At 45.6% G+C, this 23,174-nt stretch overlaps 1 protein-coding gene and 1 long non-coding RNA gene across 2 annotated transcripts in view; one reads left to right on the plus strand and one right to left on the minus strand.

Annotated features, from left to right (window-relative positions):
• Nucleotides 1-1,687: 1,687 nt before the first annotated feature.
• Nucleotides 1,688-20,097, plus strand: LOC142560068 (uncharacterized). The gene is made up of 3 exons (XR_012823303.1): nucleotides 1,688-1,880; nucleotides 4,405-4,605; nucleotides 19,965-20,097. It is a non-coding gene; the product is annotated as an uncharacterized LOC142560068 (long non-coding RNA).
• alphaCOP (coatomer subunit alpha) overlaps nucleotides 11,629-23,174 on the minus strand; it is a 28,839-nt gene continuing 17,293 nt past the window's right edge. The window contains exons 10-14 of the mRNA XM_075671855.1: nucleotides 22,323-22,469; nucleotides 20,011-20,097; nucleotides 18,948-19,133; nucleotides 13,892-14,156; nucleotides 11,629-12,912 (exon numbers count right to left, since the gene is read on the minus strand). Of these exons, the coding sequence (XP_075527970.1) occupies nucleotides 11,777-12,912; nucleotides 13,892-14,156; nucleotides 18,948-19,133; nucleotides 20,011-20,097; nucleotides 22,323-22,469 (1,821 nt within the window). The 3' untranslated portion in view covers nucleotides 11,629-11,776. The remainder of the gene's footprint in view (nucleotides 12,913-13,891; nucleotides 14,157-18,947; nucleotides 19,134-20,010; nucleotides 20,098-22,322; nucleotides 22,470-23,174) is intronic.

The following is a 23,174-nucleotide window of genomic DNA, read 5'->3' on the forward strand; positions in this document are numbered from 1 at the left end:
TCAGCAATATATGTTGCGTTATAAATGCAACGATTTCGCAATGTTTACGAATGTGGGCAGTAGCTAATTACATAGCTCTGAATATATGAAAGTATGAGTGCTTATAAATCAGAAAAACTAAAGCGCAATAAATGACGTCGCCAGAACGTGTGAAGGAACAAGCACGAAGATTAGACAAATCCATGTACTTTATAACCATCATTTCCCGCTATAGTTAAACTATTGCAGCACCAAAGTTCCCTCTGGCTATTTTTAATGTTTATAGATATGTATACAAGTCTTGTGGCAGCGATGTAATGATCAACCGATAAGGTTAGCCAGTTTTTTACAAGTAATTCTGCACCAAGTCACTCGGTGACCAGTTTCGAGGCTCTGACACGTCGCCGCGCTCAAAAACGCGAAACTGCAGAACAGATGCGAAATCTGATTTTTTTTTTTTTTGTCGCTGCTAATTTAAATTCAAGCAGCCAGCTGTAGTGTTCAGAAACCGGCTGGGGCTATGACTCACTGATTCACTATCGTCACGGAGACGATTACCAACACGGCGGGCGCGTTTATTACAGCAGCACCGTGCTGCAATTTACCCTGGCGCGAAATTGACTGGACGCGCAACATGTAAAATATATTTCTAAACATTAGAGGAAATAAAAATTACAGAATGCAAGCACTTCGGCCAAATGAAAGCTATCGTCAAACCACGGCAAAACTGAGCGAGAAGGTTCCGAATGACTGAAACTGCAACAATGCAGAAACATCGAACTTTCTACCCTGCCTCATTAGACTTGGTCAATGACTGCAGGTGTCACCATTCATTACGAAGTCTGGCCAGACGAATATTCATGAGTGTCCCTTGACCATATATATAGCACTTTTTTTGTTGTTGTTGTTGTTTAATATTGCACTCAGATGAGAATTAAGGCAGGTAACATTATAGCCGGCGATCCCGATACACAGTTGAGAAATTGTACCTACACCCATTTCCACATAAATGATCGCACATATTCACAAACAAACATACTAAGTCTACAAAAACAGAAATGTAAACAAGAGAAAAATTAACCAACCCGCTAGAAGTGACCCATATGCGTCCACGTAAGCTCATGTCGTACATACACCGAGATAGCGAACAAGTTCAGCTAAATTTCACCGACTTCGGCACCTGAAAAGTTTTCTCTCCCTGTCTGTATGTCTGTCTCTCTCTCTTCGAAGACAGTTTTTTGTTGTTGTTTTCGATTTTGACGACGCCAGAATAGGGAACAGCGCAAACGGGGCTCTGCGATAGGTACAGTTATGAAGTTCCAGCTGTGCTTGTCGAGATTTTGGAGGGGAAGAAACGCGAGCGGAAAATTTTAAGCGCAGAATACACAAAGAGGTTCAGAGTTACTTATTTGCACATAATAATAAAGTGACAGATGTGTATTACACGCACATACAGAGGGAAGCCCCATAGTCAGCAGACTGTATACACAGGGGACCTCCCGTTAGAAATGAGTAGAATATGTAAATACGAAGCAGTGCGATGCGCGCTTGCTAAATCTCCGCGTCTTTCCCGAAGTCCTATCAGCAGCCGGCAGTCAAAGCTGACATTCTGTGTAGCTGCGACGTGTGAAACAGAGTTGTCTCCCGCGCGGCTCCGAGACAGGCCACTTGCGGGAATTTACCCTTTTAGTCGTCGCATTCAGCGAAGCCGAGGTCGCCAGTTCTAGACGTATGTAGCAGTCGTGACGAGACAATCGCGGCACCTTCCTCAGCAGCTCTGCCCATTCGAATCCACGGAGAACGACTGCCTCCGGCCGCGCAACTGGACGGAGTGCAGACAACCGCCATCCGTCGCAACTGTCGCCAGCGCAGAAGGCGACGCATGCTGTATCCTGAACACAGTATGTCGAGCCTCATATGCGATCAGCTTCTAACTGGTGATTTCGCAAGACACATGCGCTTGGAACGAATTCTGAGGATGCCACCAATTTGGAGATATGCATTCTCCAAGATGTGCGAACGAAATGCACTGGTCATCCAGTTATATCGTGCCGTATAGCATGCACGAAAAGCCGTTTTGTTAGAAAAGTAATTGGAACAGCAGTGCAGTTCACCCTCAACTTTGACGGCGCATATCGGAACACTAGTGCTATAACTCCAAAAGTCGTTTCGAGTGGATGTGCCTTGGGAGCCCACTGACCTCATTTCATAAGTTTTCCGCTAAGGTAACTAGTTGAATTTTCATTAGTGAAATTATGTAAATTATTCGGTTATGCCTTTCAATTTCTTCTGCAAATAACGTCCGCATCTTCGGACACTCTAACTGCATGATTGTGCTATCTTCAACGAGCAAGTTCTAAAAAGTCTGTTAAAACTAAGAAAAAAAAAAAACACCTGCAAGCCCTTCCCGATACACATATGGACCGCAATAGAACAAAGGAAATAAACTGGTTAACAACTCTTGCTTAAGGCAGCTTTATGTACTCAAAACGACAAGTCGAACCCTTCTACAACAAAATTTCCTGTATAAAGAAATGTTCGGTACGTCCTGGTCGCATACCGATGTTTCATATGCACATGTAGTACAGGCTTATACGTTAAAAATTGTTCGACATATAGTAGAGCCTCACTATAATAAACTCGTCCGGAGCGGGAAGAATCTTCACTGTATCAGTATTATCGCTATAGCCATATTTCGCCATTTTAGGGCGCAGATCTTAGGCGCCCGTACCTGCAGCGAGGGTGGGCGTCACCTGTAAAGGTTCCTTCACGCTAGGCCGACACGACACCGATTTCGGTCTGCCTACTTTCGGCGACAGCGTTTCCTTTTTTTTTTTTTTTTTCGTGTTGGCGCCTCTGTCACACACTCTACCGTCACCGACAGTATGCCAACGGTCGGCGGAGAGCTCGGCGTCGGTGCAGTGTGGCAGAGGCGCCGACACGAAGGAGAAAAAAAAGCTGTCGCTGAGTCGGCAGGCCGAAATCGGTGTCGGGTTGGTCTAGTGTGAATGAGCCTTAATCGTTTAGTAAAGCAATGAACGGGGCTAGTTGGTGGACGCTCATGATTGTATTGCGCTTAGTGTTACACTGACGAGCATACGGAACAAGACGCCGACGTAAGTGGCGCCACGTACGTACTTGTGCCACGTACGTCCGCGTCTTGTTCCTTATGTTCGTCAGTGTAACACTACGCGCAATACAACAACCGGGCGAACGAGCACAGCGAAACCTGAGAGCGAACACGGTGCGCATCGGGGGATGTGAAAAGCGGCGAGGGCGACCACTCGCGAAGAGAAAGGCGGAGGGTGCAGCCGCACCATACCTGTCGTTCAGAACCAATTTGGCACAATATATTGCGAATTCAAAACCCCCAAACAGCTGCGCTCAAAATTCGAATTAGGGCGTATCTTAATCTTCGGTGATTTTTTTCTCTTGCTGTAACTACAATACTTCTTTTTACGCGCAAGCGTAACTGGCCAGCCAGCGCAATCGGCGGCGTCTGGCTGAAACAGCGAGGCAAGCGAACGAAGAAGCCGCCTGGAGGTGAAAATCGTGTGCCGGGGAAAGTACGAAGGAGCGCGACCGCGCGGCAAAGTAACGCCATCTGGAGGAAAGTGTAGGGAATGTTGAGCGAAGGGGAAAGGAGAAACGAGGCGAAGCGTCGCGGAGGACGTAGGAAGGCGGAGGCGCGCCGGGTTGACCCCTTCTGGCAGTTGCTACAGGTTTTGTATGCGATGCAGGCGTATCGGGTGCGTCTCGTGATAACATCGTCCTCGCGCGCCGTATGCTGTGAGCGCGAGTGAAAGCGTGCGAAGGTGAGCTGACGATGGGGACTCAAACTCGCGCGCGCAAGGGTTGAAGCGTGCCCTATGCTGTCGCACGCATGACACCGGTGGAGGGGAGGGAAGGGGGCGTTGCACTTCGGTCGCGTGGACTTGAAAGCGATCTGCTTTGGGGGCAGTCTAGGTGGGCCTACGGCTCGTAGCTTTCCGTGCGCTGCAGTGTTCTCACCGTCCAGTTTACGTTGAAGCGATAAACGCGCCCTGTCTTCAATACGACCTGCGATTCGTACAGTGTAGGCGTTTAAGCGCACCGAGGGCCGATAGCGTCGTGTGCGCTATGGAAACCATACGTTTGCGGGTCACCCGTGTTCACGAAGTGAAATGTCACTGCAACTTTCTAAGTAAGCTTGGTTGATTCTCGTTCAGAATAGCACAAATTTGTTCATTAAAAAGCAGATGAGACTTTGGTTGCGTCCTCGCGCTTCTTCACCAAAGCGTGGACTTCGTAAAGTAGCTTCTGCTTTGTCGAGAAGGGACAGAACCTACCGCTTTGACATGACGGGCAGTTGACTGGCACAATCCATCGTTGGCACTTGTATGTAAGCACTGGACAGCCTCACAAAGACAGCTTTTGTTGCCCAAGGCTGCACGACACTGTCGTCACCGCGCAAGCTGCACACCAAAGAAGGAAAGGACGGGCTGATACTATTGGACGTGTGTATACTGCCCACGTTCGACAAGCGCAACGTGATAGGAAACCATGATGACCAGCCCGATAAGAATTCAAGGAAGCCAGTGCACGAACGAATTGTCGTGGTTGCTGAAACTTAATGCTAAATCCACGGTGAGTGCGTTCTTTGTACACCCCGTTATCGTCAGGAAGTCAAAGGTTCTCGCATCTTCTATTTCCCCTTAATTATATTTTTTCCTCCAATGGCACGGCGATTTATGTCGTCCTGAATACAGCAAATAATACTTATATATATATATATATATATATATATATATATATATATATATATATATATATATATGTGTGTGTGTGTGTGTGTGTGTGTGTGTGTGTGTGTGTGTGTGTGTGTGTGTGTGTGTGTGTGTGTGTGTGTGTATGTGTGCGTGCGTGCGTGCGTGCGTGTGTGTGTGTGTGTGTGCGTGTGTGTGTGTGTGTGTGTGTGTGTGTGTGTGTGTGTGTGTGTGTGTGTGTGTTCCTTTACTGTGCACGTCTTCACTATGTCAGTGAAAAATACATGAACATCTATGGAAGTGTAATTGGGGCCGGCGTTTCTCTTCACTGGTACCTTTAGTTTACTATATGCGGGTTCACTATAACAAGAATCCGCTGTATCAGGAAAGTCGATGCAGCCAAACTCGTACACAGCGAAGTTAAACTTTGTGGGTGCGTTCATTATTTCCTGATTTTCTATTTCCACTGGAGAAAATACATCCGTTTATCGAAAACAAAACTACGCGCTCGAGGCAGTAATTCTTGCCTGCGCCTTTAACCATTTCTCGGCGTGGCTAGTATCTCCGTATACTCAAGCGAACCTCGACTGGAAGCTCTTCCTTCACTCTGCCGAGCTGAGCACAGCGCCGCTCTTCGACTGATGAAGACGGTATAAACTACTAGAGAACTGCGATGCGGTGTCATTGAAACGCAGTACCCGCTTCTGTCGAGGAGCGGCGCTGCCACCCACTTTCTCCCACCGAGGTGAAGTATTAATTGGAGGAGCTTTCCATAGAATGCAGGGCTACCAGTGACTTCTCGACGCGCGAGACTGTGTGGACATGATCCAGTCCACTTCCATTGCTGTCTGCACGGTATCGGTGCAACATGTACACCGCAGAAAGTGCTAAAAAAATAGCGTAACACAAATACAAGAACACTAACGCCCGCAGCATGCAAGCGGCTTAATAGCCCGATTTCGCCCCAACTTCAATATATATACGTCTCGATTTCGGCATAGTCAAGTGTGCAGTTCGTTATGAGGGTGTTATTCTACACGAGTATGGGTCTGTAAGTTTCGCGTTTTCGATATAAAGGATAATTCGCTTTATCCGGTTTCGCTCTGTATATTCGTCATGTAAAGATCGTCGCACCCGCATTATCCCTGGAGCTGGAACTGCTGCTGCTGCTGCGATTCCTCACGCCAGCGTTCTAACGGCGAGCGCCCGCGGTCATCGAGTGTGAAGTGTTCATGCTTGCCTGCACGCGCTGACACCATGCTAGTTCATTTGGTTAGTGCGCGAATGTCTACAAGCGGGCGTTCTACTCCAGCGGCTGCTGCGTATGGCGTGGCCGTGCGAGCCCTGCCACTCTGAACCTTTTTACACGCTTAAGGGTGTTTTCTTGTCGCACTGTAACACCCTTACCGTCAGGGCCTTAAAAAATTTAGAAAGGACAACAGCGGAGCTCTGACGAGACATGCGATGGCAAAAGACGTAGTTGAAAACTATGTAATCATTCTGACAGCCTTAGGCGCATATACATATCCGACAGCAGAGTTTCCTATTCCTCCTTGTGAAATTCTCTCGTCGGATATTTCTGTGCGCCCAAGGCTGTCAGAATGACTACATAGTTTTCAACTACGTCTTTTGCCATCGCACATCTCGTCAGAGCTCCGCTGTTTTCCTCTGTAAATTTTTTAAGGCCCTGACGGTAAGGGTGCTACAGTGCGACAAGAAAACACACTTAAGGGTGTAAAATTTTTTGAAGTGTGTCTGGAATACGACCTGCAATGCGGACAGTGTAGGCGTCTAGGCACACCGAGGGCCGGTGGCGTCGTGTGCCCTACAGCACCCATACGCTTGCGGGTCACCCGCGTCCACGAAGTGAATGCGTCACAATTTTTTTTTCTTGGAACAGAACCGGAACCGTATAACTTCCGCCTGCGAAGGTTTCGTGCTTGTCCAAACGTGGAAGAAGAAGAAGAAGAAGAAGAAACTTTAGTAAAGAAGAGTCCGGCCGTTCTTGATGTGGTGTTTTACACGCGTCAAACACAACACTCAGAGGCGTATTTTGTCTTATTTTCCTGTTGTAAAAAAAAAAGCTTATTGTCTTTTCCTCAGCTTAAATTTGGGACTCCTTATCAGTAGCGCTCTTACTTGCTTGCGCTTTAATTGCCCCGAGAGCTTCATTGCCACAGAAAGTCGGACCTCCTCGTCGGGCCCAGTCGCCAATCATCGCCAGGAGACTAATAAGACATGCCAAAACAGAAATTAATTGCGACTATATATAAAGTAGTCCAGAGAAATCCTCCTGCTTAAGGTCTGTACGAACCGCAACATGCGGAATCAAATAGACGACGCTTGAATACATACACACACCGCGGATGACGTTCTGCTGCTGCGCGCGAGGTCAGAGGTGCGATTCTCTACCGCGGCTGCAGCATTTCAATGTGAGCGAAATGCAAAAAAAAAAAAAAAACGTTCGTGCACTTGTATTTAGCAGCTCGTTGAAGAACCAGTTGGTCACAATTAATCCGCAGTCCTCCACTATACGGTATGCCTCATAATTACACCGGAGTTTTGGGAACATAAAGCCCGAGAAATTAATTTAGGCACTTGTCTACGAATAGCGTATAGAAGTTAATTAGTCAAAATACCAAGTGTAAAAGAATCGGCCAGCGGTCTGCGAGAACTCCGCAGCCTGAGCACTGTCCACATTGATTTTTACAACGCTCAATCCAACGTTTGCGACGCGCCCATGAAGGCCGCAGGCGCGTTGAAGGAAAATGTATGCGCGGACAAAATGTCGGGGGTAGTTCATTCCTCCACAAGTTATGCCAAGAATTCCACAGTTATTTTTTTCTTGACTACATCGAAATGTCTTGCAGGTCGGGTCAGTCTTTGAATGTCAAATAGCGCACAGCCGGGCGTGCGGTATGAACCGTTACAGTCGTTCCAAGGATTTGCTTCCGAAGGAGTTATCGTCATACTAAGCGATTGCATTGCTACGAGTTGAAGTAGTGATATTATATCATGCGACAAAACGGAGAGAGAGGCAAAAGTGCAATGGTCAAAGCTTTGAAAAGAAGGCGACGACAGGATCGGAGAAAACAGCGAAAGGAATAAGTGGAGTGTTTCTTGAATAGCGTTGATGATTGTGTCCAATGATTAGAATCACCCAACCTCGTTTTCAAATAAAGGTTCGTCTGTATATCTATAACATGACTTAATGGGGCCCTGAAACATTTTTCAAACAGAATAAGAAAACGTTGCCAATCTGTAGAGGAGCGTCCTGTGAGCATGTGAGTAAAATATTATTGCACCGTATGCAGCAGATAAATCACAATCTCGTGTAAACAACATGTGTAAACTTGCTTGCTCTCTCCTTCGCAATGTCGTCACGCAGCTATGTCGCAAGCAGTCAAGCCCATCAACAGTTATTGGCTGAATTCGTGACCACGAAAACGTCCTTAGCAATACTATAATTGCTAATTTTTAGTTAAATAAACGAAAAATACACGTCTGCGATCTCAGATCGCACCGGCGTGCTGTGTAGCGTAGATACCGCGGCTGCCACAAGGTATCGCGAGTAGCCCTCTCACAGTTTCTCACATGCGATACGAACAAAGAAACGCGTGCGCTGATTAGCCTCTGTAAGCGACGTAGTAACTACAGGTGCCCGAACACCCATCTCGCGTCGAGACAGCGCCGCACATGCCTTAACCGAAAGTAGCGTTGTAAAGAGAAAAAAAAAAGAACTTTGGGGAGGGGCCTTGCCCCTTTGCCATCCCTCCTGTGTAGCTTCTAGCGCGCTAGTGGAGACGAAAACAGAAAGCCGCGCATCAGTGCGATAACTACCTCTAACTCCATTTATACTTGCAGGATTTATTTTTGTTCTTGTTGTCCTTGTTTTTCGTTCTTCGTATGTTTTTTTTATTTTATTTTTTGCGGCAGATTTATGAAGCGACGTCTTTTAATAGTGAGGCTATTCTTTGATCTGGTTAGAAAGGTGTTTTCGGGCCCCTGTCATTATTCGAAAATGTTTGACAGATTATGTCACCATTCACTGAAACATTTCCAAAAAGCCATGGATCAAGCGGCCCCCTTTCCGATCCACTCGGTTGTTCGCTTTACTGACGATTCTTGCAGGCCCCATTTATTATTGTTTGCTTGGTGTACTCTGTCGCCATCTGCATGCCATACAGCTGGGAGGTAGGGGGTGGAGGGGTATTCTGTAAGTGTGCTACCGAGGCTATGATCGCTACCCACGCTATTTTTTCCATGTTCGTCTATTATCATTTGGTCTAGTTGTTCGGGGATCATTTCTGAGACTAAGGCGTAGCCTGTACGTGACTGCCCGTTTCCGCATTGCCACGTGACCTATCCACGACTTATTCTCCCTGTTAACTGCCATAAGGCTCTGTTCATCACACGGATCCAGCACTGTAGAGAACTGAGTATATCCATCTCAGAAACCAGTACATCCGTCTAAACCATCCATGTGTATGTTCACATCTTCCACTAATATCCCCTGGCCCGATTTCCTGAATTCATTAATATCACTCTAATACAATCAATCAATTCCTTATTTTTATCTCTGCTATAACTACCTGTCTTTAGGTAAGCTACTTCTAGCCATGTCTTTTTGCCTTGCCATGTGGCGCTAGTACACAGATGCTCCTTACACGTCTCTTTTACCCTTTGAAATCACGGGGAACGCGGGAGATGGAAATTCAAGACAATGAGCAACACGAGAACATGAGAGCAGGAGCCAACGTTTCGACAAGTGGGCTTGCTTTTTTCGAGGCGACATGTGCTCTCCTTGGCACAGCATATGTAGGCACGGTTGTTCTAAAGGGGTGAGAGGGTAAGGCGGGTGGGTAACTCCCGAGGGTGTGTTAGCGGCGAAAATTAATGCACTATCGAACATCGGTGGAGGAATGTGGCCCTCTGCCCCTTCAGACCTCGCCTAATTAGCATGCTTCCGCCTCCGCCTTTCCTTGACCCAGTCATTCTGTTGCATCCTTCCCATACAAAAATGTCAATAGCAGACGGCTGCACCAAATCTCGTAGATGCGTTTCGGTCACGGCGTATACACGCTAATCGCTTCGTCATTTAGCTGCGTTTGAACTTCCAGCTACTTTCCTGCTTGTGACCATCCCGCACGTTTATGTAAAAAACTTTACCTTCTATATTCCTATCCTTTGTACGTCTTTTCCCAACTCCTAGTGGTCTTATTCTGCCCTTTACTGGTGCGTTGCTATAGTTAATACTCAATCTTTCCCGATTGCCTGGGGCGCGCGTAAAAAAGCCAGCCAGCTCCTGCTGTAGGCAGTCTAGCCGCGACCTTAGCAAACACACCCCACCCATACAAGCTGCACTGTTCGCTTCGCGTGCTGACTCAAACCGCGTTTCTTCCAACGCGCAAGAGCGCTCGCACCCAGAACAAAGCACGCGTGGGTTCCCCCTAGTACCAACCGTCACCTCGTACTAACGAAGCACAGTGTCTCTCAAGTGAATGGTACAGGCCACGCCATGTAGACCAAAGCACCTTCCATCAGCTAAAGACTGCTGTCATTCAGTACAAGGAATTGTTACTCTAAGGCACTGCTCAATTAGGATTTCAGTCCAGATTTCATGTTGTCCTGTTTTCACATAAAAAAATTATGGATTGAAATAAAGCACTAACTTAGCCACTGGCCCATTTTGCGACCTTAAATTAAATCCTAACGACTACTTATTCTGATGGGCTTCAAAACTACTATAGTGGCTATGTAGACAGCATACACTCACCCTAATACTGCTGGCAGGTGACCCATAGTCTCCAGGATTCCCATTGCTATGGTAGTGCTTTGCAGACAGGGTGCTGTACATACAGTCGTCAGACTTGATCAAGTACTCAAACTGAAAGGCCCCAAGTGGCTACTATACTTCATTTCATACTTGGCGTGCAACAATGTGCACGCTATGCAAGAAGTTCACTCACCAAAATTTATTACTCTGCGTATTCCTTCTATACTTTGCTGGGTGCCAACGGCGTTTGCTCATGTGAGCATGCACACAAGGCTACTTCGATAGGTTGCAAATAAAAAACTCGACAAGAAATAGAATGAAATGCAAATAGACCTAAAAACACATAAGCAGCCGTATAAACGCACAGTTGGTTCTTCATGAAGAATTAATTTCTTTTTCACATAATACTGAATGTAAATAAAGAACAATGAAATCAAGAGCTCGACGAAAACTCGTCTGGCCAGGATTGCTCATCGTCAAGGGTAAAATGGATGCCAACCGAAATCATTAAAACAAAAGAAACCAAGTTATTTTGGCTCCCACACGGAGGCCTTGTGCACAAATTTTCACTACAGTTTGGCCATATGCCCGGCTAAGATTAACGAGATCAAGAGATTTGTGAACTAGGCACCTGTGTGGGAGACGAAATGTCTTGGGTTCCTTTTCTTTCAACATTAATAGCTGGCAAGCACACCGCACGATTTGTTAGTATGAACCAAGCAAATGCAGAAAGTCTCTCTCTAGCCTCCACAGTGTTGAAAGTGATCTATGGAACACAGTGCACTATCAAATGTATCAGTGTCCAATTCAAACAGCTCTGTATACAGCAGAGATCACACATCATATCTGGCAAAAAAGCAGTTCCCATACAGGGATGGTAGGTCAACAAGTCCAAACCTAAAATGTCATGTATGTCAGTAGAGTGCCGAGCTGCTGCCAACTCGTAGCTTTAGTTTGTCAAACAGCTCCAATGCTTTATTCTCAGCACTAATTGAAGTGGGAACTCATGAGGGGGCAGGTGCCTTCCGAGCTTAAATGTTGCATGTTGCCTAGGTTCTCTAAGAGCATATAGAACTACTTCGAATGCATGTCATGCTCCAGATCTGAATAAGCGAGAAGGACATGAGCTCTTTTTCTCATTGCAGCTGTGTTTTATTCACTGGAATGGGCAGCAGCAGAAAAAGAAGAAAGTGCCATTAGTCTCTGTCAAAAATAAAATAAAGTCACTGCCAAAGCTATACAAGGTTGCCAGGTCTACAAGAGTTCCAACATAAGCTCAACGGAACTGCAGAGCACTGATGCGCAGGCCAATGGTATCCTTGCCAACCTCGGCCACAGAACACACACCGCACACGGAGCCCTTGAAATCGGGAAGGTAGCTGGTTCCACACAGGGGACATTTCACTTCTGGCTTTCCTCTGTATATTGGAACATAGCTTTTGCCACACAGCGCAAATGGGTTGTGCTCATCATACCGCAGCTCGTGCGAGTCTGTCGGTGTCTTGTCGCAAGCTTGGAGGATCTTTCTGGTCTGCGCGGCAACGTCAGGACGTGGTCCTAGTTCCAGAAGCCGCCTGCCAAGGGATGCCGCTGTCTTGTAGTTCTTCAGCTTGAAGAACAGGTTCAGTGCGGTACGAAGGGTCAGGATCTGGTGGACTGGCTGCAAGTTACAGTGCGTGAAATATGCTGCCATCTCGCAGGCCCGCTTCTGCTGCTCTAGGGTCTCCTTGGGGAGGGCCTTTCGTTCGGTCTCCAGGGAAAGACCCAGGACGTACTCGCGACAGACTTCAATGAGCTGCTGGGCCTCCGCCATCTCCTGTCTCGTGTCAACAGCAAGGAGAAGGACAGAGAGGAGAAGGGCCCGGAACTTTTCAACCGCTTCGGTGAACTTTCCAGATGTGGTCAGCTGGTAGCACAGCTGCAGACGATCAAGCAGGTCCGAAAGCTTGCAACCGACAGCAGGGAGGCCGCTCTTGGCAGAACTGGCGTCCCTCCAGTTCCGCAGAGGGTGTCCATAAAGACAGGGAAGCTCGGGCAAGCCCTGAAACGCAGTTCGAGAACGTGCGAAGGTTGCCATGAAAAGTGGTCGCAGAGGTTCAAAGACGACCGCACCGACTTGGTCATGGAGCAGGCGAAAGGCAGATTCGAACGAACCAGCCAAGACATGGTCGACGGCAAGCTTGGAGTTGTTGGTCCATTGCTGGCTCTGGGAGACACCCTTGGTTGGGGCCACGAAATAGCCCTCGTCCCCAGCACCAGGGGTGGGTCCCGCTGCTTCAGCAAGTTCTGGTGGCAGCTCGATGTCTTCGTCGACGTCCCATCCGCCTTCTCCGGCTTCGCCAGCTTCGATGGGCTCCTTTTCAGCAGCAGCGCCTTCTTCATCCAAAGCAAGTTCAGCATCATCTCCCCAGCCTAACAAATCACAAAAGGAAATTACATCAACGCTACTTGTTTTAAATGTGAAAATAAATTTATTAAATAACAAAGTACTAATGGTGCGAACAAGAACTAGTCAGGAGCCATCTCACAAAGGAAAAGGCAATGGGAGTCCCCAAAGGAATCCCTTATCAGTCAGTAGTTGCAACTCACTGATGCAACTTCCTGTCGCCCTGCAACACTATATTTTCGAACAACTCTTGGAACGGACTGTGACCATATTTATAATCGCCCACTCCACCCGGCATATCTGGTGCTGCAGTTGAATCTCATCGCAACAAAATAAACAGGGCTCCTTAAAAAATTCCATTGTCACAGAACTATATAGTTGCAAAATTTACAAATAACCATGAAACATGCAGCTTAGTTTCACAGAAAAAAAAATTTTATTTCTAAAGCATGTAATTTTGGCATGCTTGCATTTGATGGCAAGCAGAATTGTGATGTGGCTTCTGCATTCAGTGATGTGAGCTACCATGACACCATCAACGTGCACTCCCAACTAAACATTGCATTGCATCCATTACACAAGATGCTGCCAGTATGGGTGGATAGCCATAGTCTGTCTTCCGATAAAGTGAAACCACTGAAAATGCTCCTTTATAGAAAAAGAAATAAAACTGAATTGAATTTATTTCTTCATCACTCTTTACTATGCAAACGACAGATATCACATACTAACGAATTCCGACTGAGGCGACTCAACAAATTTCTAAAGCAGAAATGTCTATGGAATGCTGAAAACAGGTCAGGTAACATGTCTTGGCTGCTGCTAGCTTAGCACATAAAATGGTGTATCTTTTGAATCAGCTTTTGTAATGGAAGCGTTAATTGCTGTTGATGCTGTACCGACAAACCCAGATCTTAATGCTTCTAAATGTTATGCTCATAGCAAATAGAATCCAGACTAAGCTACAGAAAAACACTGTTTATCTCACACAACCTGCAGACTCACCTTCAGCATCCACCTCCACATCTGCTGCAGCCATGGCAGTCTTCTTTGTGGTAGCCGCACTGTCGAAAAAGCCCCGGGTGACACTCAGCAGAGGCCAATTCTCATCGCATGGTTGGATCGGCACAGGGGGCGTGAGGAGAGGGGCATTTGGATCCGGGGCACTGTGAGACTCCGCATTCGGCACGGTCGGAGCAAGAGCCTCCGCCTCCTCCGTAAGGCCGTGGGTGCGAGCACACAAGTAGGCCAGGGATGTCTGTCCGCAGTTCTGCAGGGCAGCAACATGAAAAACACACGATTCCAAAAAAAGAACTGTAGAGGGCAAGTAAAAAAAAAACCGTTAAGTGGTGCAGAAAACAGTGACAGCTAGTCTAATGAAAACGATGACGACAGCAATGGTACAATGGCGGCGATGATGATGATTATGATGACGATGGCATGGCAGCAGTATGACAGGGACAACACAGCAAGGACGACACTGTCTTAGAAAATCTACTGTTTATAAGAATGTGCTAGAAGCATATAACTATGTATCTGAACTGCTCTGTAGTACCTTTAGCTTCTGTACCTTTTTCAGTGTATATCAAGAAAAATAAAGTATCTGAATGGTGACGATGCCAGCATGATGGCAACATGCTCACATACTGTGGACATTGGATAAAATTCAGACTCAAGACCCAAGACCTTTTTTTTTTTTCCCCTTGTGACTTGTCAAGAAAACATGGTCCCGATGCCAGGGAAAGGTGCCACAAAAATTGGACAAGGTAATCCTTAAGAGATAATGCTACAAAAATTGGATTCAGGGATTCCTTCTGCTGTGAATTCATTTATCAGGACAGCAGCAGGCTCTCAGTGGACACTGCACCTAGTTGCTCTTCAAATTAAGGCACTATCTTCTCAAAAACAATTTATTCTTTCCAACGTGCCCACGAAGTTGTCTTCACATGCTACAGTATTACTTGCCGTCACCCTTGAAGGGCCATTTATGTCTGTAAGGGCCGCCCTCATGTAACACTTGCAACCCCCCCTCACCCCCCCCCCTCTTGAAGTCAGTTAAAAATTATAAATGTAACAAAAGATTGAATTTCGAACGTATAGCATTCAATATTTGTTAATACAGCGTTGCTAAAAGTTTTAAAGCTGTTGGCATAGCCGACAGCATGGACAGCACAGAAGACCACTATCCTTGAGAGGGTGCTAACGAGGCAGCATTTCAGTTTCAGTGACGACAGGCCCAACATCAAGAGCAGGAGCCACGAGGAATGAAGTAGAACTGGATCACTGGTGCTGAATCTTGAATTAAATGCATTTGCAGTGCTTAGCTAACGTTTTCATAATTCTGAACATCATTCGCAACATTGTCCTCGGTTTCAGTAGGTAGTCGCATGACCCACTTGCCTGAAAAGCTGCACCCTGCTATTATTTCAACAAGCGGATCTCACATAAGCAAACACAGTAGACGCACAGATGCAACCACTCTCGGGGTCTGCTTGACACCAAAAAACCCCAAACAAACTGCTATGCGTGAATGCTGCACAAGAGGTCAATGGGTAGCCCATTTGGCTTCTACGTAATTGCACATCTCCACAGGGAGAATAGTTTATTTACTAATAGTGCTGCTGGCAGGCAGTGTTTTTTTTTTTTTTTTGCTACATACTAAGAGTGAAGTTGAATATGTGGAGGTGGCCGGGGTGGTGTTCTTGGACTATCACTTTTGGGAGATTATGTGTGAGTAGCACTGCAAGCATTGGTGTCTACAAGCGACGGCATTCGTGACACGGTGCAGTGCAGAGGAAGCGTGCATGGCATTCGGTCAGAAATGCTGTCACCAGCAGACACCAACTTGTCCTGTGCCAATGGCGCAAAATCTCACGAAAGTGAAAGTACCCCAGATAGTGATTGCCCACAAATACCACCCACAGGCATGACACAATAATGACATAATAATGACACAACAACAGTGATGGCATAATGGAAAGAATTAGATGTATGCAAATATTCGAAGCTTCAAATATTCTATTCGAATCGGTTGGTATTCAATTCGATTTGAAAGACATTTATATTATTCAAAATATTCCAACCCCCAAATATTGCACTATCTTGGTCTTCAGGGCACATAGAGCCATAATTTTAACAGCAGAATGTAGCTCCATGTGTTTATTACACAAAGCTGTGGGCAGATTTTTTAATTTCGCTTTTGTAAGTGTTAAAATTTGGCTAGTAATTGGACCACATGAGTGCCATGTCTGGTGATGGAACTTCAAATTGCTGTAAAAGTGGTAATACCTGCAACATAAAAGAAGTTGCCCTACAGTTGTGTTGCTTACACTTTGTAGTATCCAGCCATATGTCCTTATAAACATTCTGGCTGATACTGTTCTTGCAGTTGCTCAGATAAACAATAGGTGATTAATATTAATTATATCAGGAACCACTCAGTCAATTTAACAAGTAATTATATTTTTGAAATCAGCATGAAAAACTCTGGGCAACAATTTTCATTAAATATAGCCAAAAAATAAAAAACAGTTTTTAAACCCTTCTTCCCCCCTTAAGTCAACTTCAGCGTCAAAATGGATTAAAAACCTGGCTTTAGAAGAAGCGGGAAAAGTTTTAACACCCAGGAGCCCAGACATCTGCTCAACAAAAGCTCCTGAAGAGGCTCATTACGCATCAGCACTGTGGAGAGAGTGGTAAGCTCATCTACCAGCACTAATCTTGACTTCACTGCCACAAAAGCAGGCTGAAAGATGTGTGCATGATGACGTTTTGGGCCATAAAGAACATAGGTGCGAGCGGTGGTGTAAGTATGGTGCCCACTGTCGGCTCAACTTGCGAAGAGATACCTGCAGGTACCAGATACCGGTGCGTCCAGTGAGCGGCTATTTTCAGTGTCTAAAGCAACTTTGACATGCAGGAAGGTGTCACAGCCCCCTTGATCATGTTAAGCAGCTATCTTTCGTTCATGACAACATTAAATAATGGCCGTTGTTATACAGTCAACGACCTATTTTTGGGACCCTCTAGGGAATGTAAAAACGTCCGAAAATTCAGGCTGTCCGAAAAAATGAATGCATGCAAAAAAACGCACTTTTTTATATTTTTTCTCGGATGTAGAGGTAAAGGGCGAAGTACCAGGCTTCCGAAACCCTGCCAAAGCATCAGTGAAGTGGCTATAAAAAGAGGCGTTCAAAAACTCTGTATGCAGCCAGCTGCCAGTTCATTATGTACATGTGCATCGACGGGCAGCCGGTGTTATTGCTGCAGTGGCTTGAAGAACTTGTTGATTGTTGTTTGGACGGTGTTCCGGTTGCATGCGATCATATTCACCTCGATTTGAGCAAGGGTCATGTCAGCACTGTACACCGATGAAAGAGCCAACAGTGCTCGCGTCAACTCGGCGCTTGTAGGCGGCGCAGGCATTGGCTCCTCATTTTCCACATCGGAGTCTTCTGAATCCCCCACAACCTGATGGACTATTTCCTCGTCAGTCAGTTCTGCGCCGGTACTAACCGACGGTACTGCTTTCTGCGCTTCGATGCCATCGGCGAGGACGACGAAGACGGAGTGGGAGCGATCGAAGGCAAGCGAAATCCTCAAGTTGCGAATAGTGGAGTTCGCTGACGAGCGTCGAACCACCTAGGCCTAGCGTCGCAGAGCACACTTGACACAACAGCACAACCACACACCACGCTAGCCAAAACGTGGCCTGCGCAAGCAAAGGAGATGGCACCACTCCGGAAATTCCGCAGGAGGCGGAAGTGCGCCGATGAGCATAGCCAGCGTGGCCAGACCTAATCGGTGTGTGACGGCTAGATTCGGCTAGTTGTGGTTCAAAGCGGTGATATGCTTCGGCTGCAAGTCGATTTCCTTCGCAAGGGCGCTGTGCGAGGAGCCAAAGGACCTTCCGTCGTGTCAAAAAGTCCGGAAAATTGGACGGCGGTCGGTTCGAGCGTTCGAAACTTCAGATGTCCTTATACATTGATTCCATGGGGCTCGTGGCGGTGCCGTGAAGATGTTCGAAATATCAGGCATGTCCGAAAATTTGGGCGTCCGAAAATTCAGTCGTTGACTGTACTGTGAAGCAAAAGTGTTCTACTACAGAGCTTTGTTGACTACAAATTGTAATTTTCTTGTGAATTATGTGCCATACAATAAGCTTGCTTGTTTTTTTCACATGTTGCATTGGCGAAATAAATTGCATTTTTACAAAACCAAGAGTTTCTATTTGAAAACTATTTGATTAGATTAGCACTTAGTTTTCATTATTCGAATTTGCTTCGAAATTAAAGATTTTATATTCACACACACCTAGTCAAAGGATGGACAGATGGACCTACCAAATTTCAAGTTTTTAACTGCTGTCACAAATCCAACTGAATAAGACTTTGTCTACACAGGTTCAGCCTTGACACAGCGAAGTGGTACTTCCCGGAGAAAAGGCTTGTCAAACCAAGAATTTTATTTCAGTGGCAGTCCCATGTCTCATAATTCCAAGAGCTCCACACACTCCAAAAGCACTACCATTTAGTGGCTGCATTTTTTCATTGAACATTTAGAAATACCATGCCACAAAAATGCATTTATAACTGCAACTACAACGCAAGATTACTTTGCCCAAACGCGGCAAAAAAATAAGAAAGCACAGTCTTCATTGAAGCTTTATAATGAAAACAAGATGGTTAAATTTCGAATCTTGCTAAGCCAACATTCACTATATGAAGGGTTGGCAGAAATATTAAAACAACTTAGCATAAAAAGCTACATTTAATGAAAGTGAACAGTATGGTTCACTTTGAAAGAGAACACCTAATAATTATTTAGCTGCCAATTACTGCTGAACAGTGCATTAAGACACAAAGACTATTTCTTTATACACAGATGTCATCCCACTGCATCCTCAGCCATATTTCTTTATCAATAAAGTAGAAGTGTTTGAGATATATGTCCTGTATTGGCAGCTGGGTGCTCGAACAGTGGACCATACCGTGCATCTCCCGCCTCACAAAACGCAACCTCACAGCCCATGGAGAAATGAAAGGCTATGGCAAACACCAACCTTGAGGATCTTGATGCGCTCCTGCACATCGCCGAGGTAGAGGGCATTGGTGAACTGCCCGCTCGTGTCCTTGCGAATCTCCGCAATCTTGAGCATCTTGCGAAGCTTCTCCAGGTTGCCCGTGATCAGGTAGAGGAACGACAGCTTGTCAAAATTCTTGGTGCGCTGGTATGCCATCTCCACCACCTGCAACAAGGAATGCAGGTCTAAACATGACATTCATGACAACTCACCGGTTGACCCTCAGACAAGCTTAGCACGTTGCATTTATGGAGCCATCGACAAAAATCTGACTATTTGAACTGATTATTTGCATATCAACACATAGCATACAGGTACTCAATGCACGTTAGTGCGTGCTAGCGACAGTTCAGAAGGATTCAGCTGCATTTGTTTGGGTGATTAACTAATCACTCCAACCCTCACAAAGTGCCATTCTCTGCACATTCAGGGGCTGTCATGCACAGTACTTATCTTGCCATGGTCCTTCAGCATGACGTATGTGCTGTTAGTATCATCATTACGATTATGTGAATAAGGACCTGGAACTTGAGCAGATCTCACTTATCAGATGCACCATACCATAAATTAAGTTCAGTTATTGCAATCAAAAAGAGTGACTGAATGGCTAAAGGCATTCTAATCTGGATATCTGAATTGAAAAAGTGTGCATCAGTAACTCAATAAATATCTTAAATTTAGTTCTCATCACTGAAAAAGTGAGCACCAGTGGGCCACACTATTCTAGCTTTAGGATCTAGCAATAGTTAATGAAATTTGCCTCAATTGTTCAAAACCTTCTTACTGGAATCCAATTTACATGATTAAAGTGAACATCACATGTGCCCTATAGTTGATGAACAATGCTACTTAAAGTAAGGCAACGTTTTTAGTAAATTACAAAACTGGAAACACCAGTGCATGGTGTAACGTATGCAGAATGTATGACATGAAAATGTGAACTGTAGATTTCAGAATGCGCAAAATGCCTAATCACAACACAAATTCTCTATGCAGGTGCGGCAAAGGCAAATCCGCGTTTTCCTTCAGGTAGCCCCATTACCTGGTGATTTCCTTGCAGCAACGCAGCTTCGCCCAGCTTTTCCCAGCATTTCTTGTCATCCAGTGTGCGAGCTGCCTCCAATGCGACCTACCAGAAAGAAACATTCTTGAGGGCTGGAAGGAATGCATGCTAGCATGCTTTCATGAATACACCCACGCTAGAATTAATGACTTCGCTGCTTTGTTCGCACAGTGATGGTCTCAAAATCAGGAGCCTAAAGTACAGTAAAGCTCATCTTCATTCCAAGTAGAGTAATAGATCACTGCTCCAAAGTGTGCAAAGTGTCGCTTTTATGAAATACATGGCTTCTACAAAAAAAAGTATAAGGCAGGCTTTTAGTCAAACCTACCTCATGCTAACTGCAAGCGTTTAGCGTTGAAAATGTTGCGACAGTACTAGAGGCATAGTTGAAACTATGCATGTGCTTAGTTAGTCACTGATGCTAGTGTTCTTTAGTAGCAATTTCAATTGCTCCTTTGCAGCACAAGGTCATAAATGGCCCAATTTCAATTGTGCCCTTGAGTAGCAATTTCATTTTACCCACCAATGGACATTGACTCCTGACAAGACAACTTGTATCAAGCTATATAATGCAGTTGGCCTTCACGAACACAGACCTAACCAATTATCTGACATAAAAAGTTGCAGTTTCGCCATAAAGTCGAAGCATCGACTGCAATAGCAAATTAGTACACAGCTATACGAAGTAAGGATAGATGTTTTACCGGCCGTACAAACTTGGAAACATTTGCTTACTAATTGAATTAGCAAGCATGGTGTCAGCTTACACAAACAAACATGAACACATCACACTCAACGAGTGCGGACATTCACTGTCAAAACGCTGGCAAGCACAAGTGCGGCTGAAGCAGCAAGCAAAGCGACCTTCGTACCGTCTATCGCTTCAACGCAAAAGCGGCTAGAACACAGCGTGCACAAAGGTATGCACCGTCTGCAGACCCCTTTCAAGATATGGTGCAAGTGACCGCGTGCGGCTGTGCAAAGTACAGACTTCTTGCTAGAGTCGAAGCCGCCCTCCCTCTCTCTTGCACTGCCTTTCCGCTTTTCTCCATATATGGGGCGCGAAATTGAGCCACGATCGTAAATTCCGCTAGTGCCTGGTCACACAATACACAGTTACTGCCGAAGCACAACGCCGCCCCCCTCCCTCCCCCCACCATTTCTCCCTCCCTCCCATCCCCCCACAGCCTTTTGCACGATGGAAAATAGCGCATTTGCTCTCTACTTTCTCCTTCGTGCCCGCCAGATTTAGCCGTAATTGCCGGCTTCTCTCACGTGCTTTCACGCACACATACAGCATACGACGCGCGGCAATGGCGTTATCACCCTTGGACTTTATACGTATCATCACGGCGATGGTGATGCCGACGTCAAAGGGGCAAAAATGCACCTGGAGTGTCCATATAATTGCTATCGCAATAATATAATGATGTAAATCCAGAATTTTTCTCACTGATATCAACACAACAAATATATAGTTATAACAAATATTGGACATAAAGAAGGTATTTTCATGTTTGAAGCAACTTCTTTATAGCAAGGTCCAACTGTATAGCGAACCTATTGCTGCTGCTCTCTGTAACTGCTCTGTACACCACCTTTTAATAGTTTCCTTTTCCATTACATCCTGTCCGGCACAAAATTATCAAAACCAAAACACTTTATCGACTCAGTGCCATCTCTCCAGCAGCATCAAAACAGCTGACCTCAATAATGATAACAAAACAATACGAATACTTTGTCTTCAGTGTGAGATGAGACTACCTCAATAACGGCAACAAAACAATACGAATACTTTGTCCTCAGTGTGGGATGAGACTGAGTGGTGGCAGATTTTACCACTTATTTCTTGCCTTCACGATGGACAACCAGTAACAAGAGCACAACTGAATTGAAGCAGACAGTCTGGGCCCTGCCATGTAGTTACCCCTGCTTACCATCACCAGCTGTAGCTGCAGCAATAGTCCACGGTATAAGACGTATGTGCACACAGTGCGTCTCGCGGTATTGTATTACGGTAACATGTCACGCACCACGCACAGCCTGTCTATTATCTTGGTGGGTAGAATTGCAAACAAAGGGTCGCACTTCGCACAGGATGCATTGGCTTCTACAGGCAACAGCTTGCCCTGCAAGAACACTGTTGCTCATAGAGACCAACCCACCCAAAATATTGCGAAAGGTATAAGGATTTTGTGCCCATGATGTCGCCTCATTTTCCTTGTCAACGCAGTTTGACCTGAGCGCTATGTCACAGTTCCCACCCCTGTTTCCTCACTTCCCCTTCTCACCTCAATGTTGCCACACTCCAACGCAAGGGCGAAGCGTGTCTTCTCGTCCTTGACAAAGTGCAGCGCCACCTCGGGATAGCCCTTCTTCTGCAGGTAGGCAATGATGGACTGGCCCACAAGCTTGGCATTGCGCACCATGTGCAGAACCTGTGGGTGGAGTGGCAAAGCGCAAACTCCTCATGAAGTGCTGCCTTTGCAACACCATGCCCTAGGGCTGCATTTAATTTAATTTAGGGTTTAACATCCCCAGGCAATGGCCGGGCTATGACCATCCAGCGTTCCTTAACCCCACAAAGCCTGAAATATCATTTTTGATACACTGAATTTGATACCTTAAAATGCTGATTTAAGTTTGGGGAATCTAAAAGGGACACTAAATCAAAACACTAACTCAGTTTGAATTGATAAAATATCGCTTGAGAACGTTATTGTCGTTAATTTTGCACTATATGTTTATCGTTAGAAGGAAAAATGAAGCTCAAAGTTTTATTTTGTTTTTTTTACTTTCACTCTAAAAACTAAATGCCGATATGTCAACAGGATGTCACAAATTTGAAAGCATTTTTTTCGTATTGGTTGGCTCAGCAAAAATTCATGAAACTTGCCATGATCAGTCCTTCGCTTCTTTAAAACACAATGCCATCCATTTTTACAGATAAAGAATTACCTATGACCTAGCAGACGTCATCAAAAACCATGACATCATGGTGGTCTGTTGTGCGGGAACTTCAAAGTGGCGGCACTACCAGTCTTCCATTTTTCAGTCTTTTCTGGCTTTGTGATATTTTAGAAGGGCAATTTACCAATACAGGTAAAGTCATTTTTGTCATTTTTCTCTTCAGTGTCCCTCTA

The sequence above is a fragment of the Dermacentor variabilis genome, chromosome 10 (genome assembly GCF_050947875.1).
Source record: "Dermacentor variabilis isolate Ectoservices chromosome 10, ASM5094787v1, whole genome shotgun sequence".
NCBI classification, from domain to species: domain Eukaryota; kingdom Metazoa; phylum Arthropoda; class Arachnida; order Ixodida; family Ixodidae; genus Dermacentor; species Dermacentor variabilis.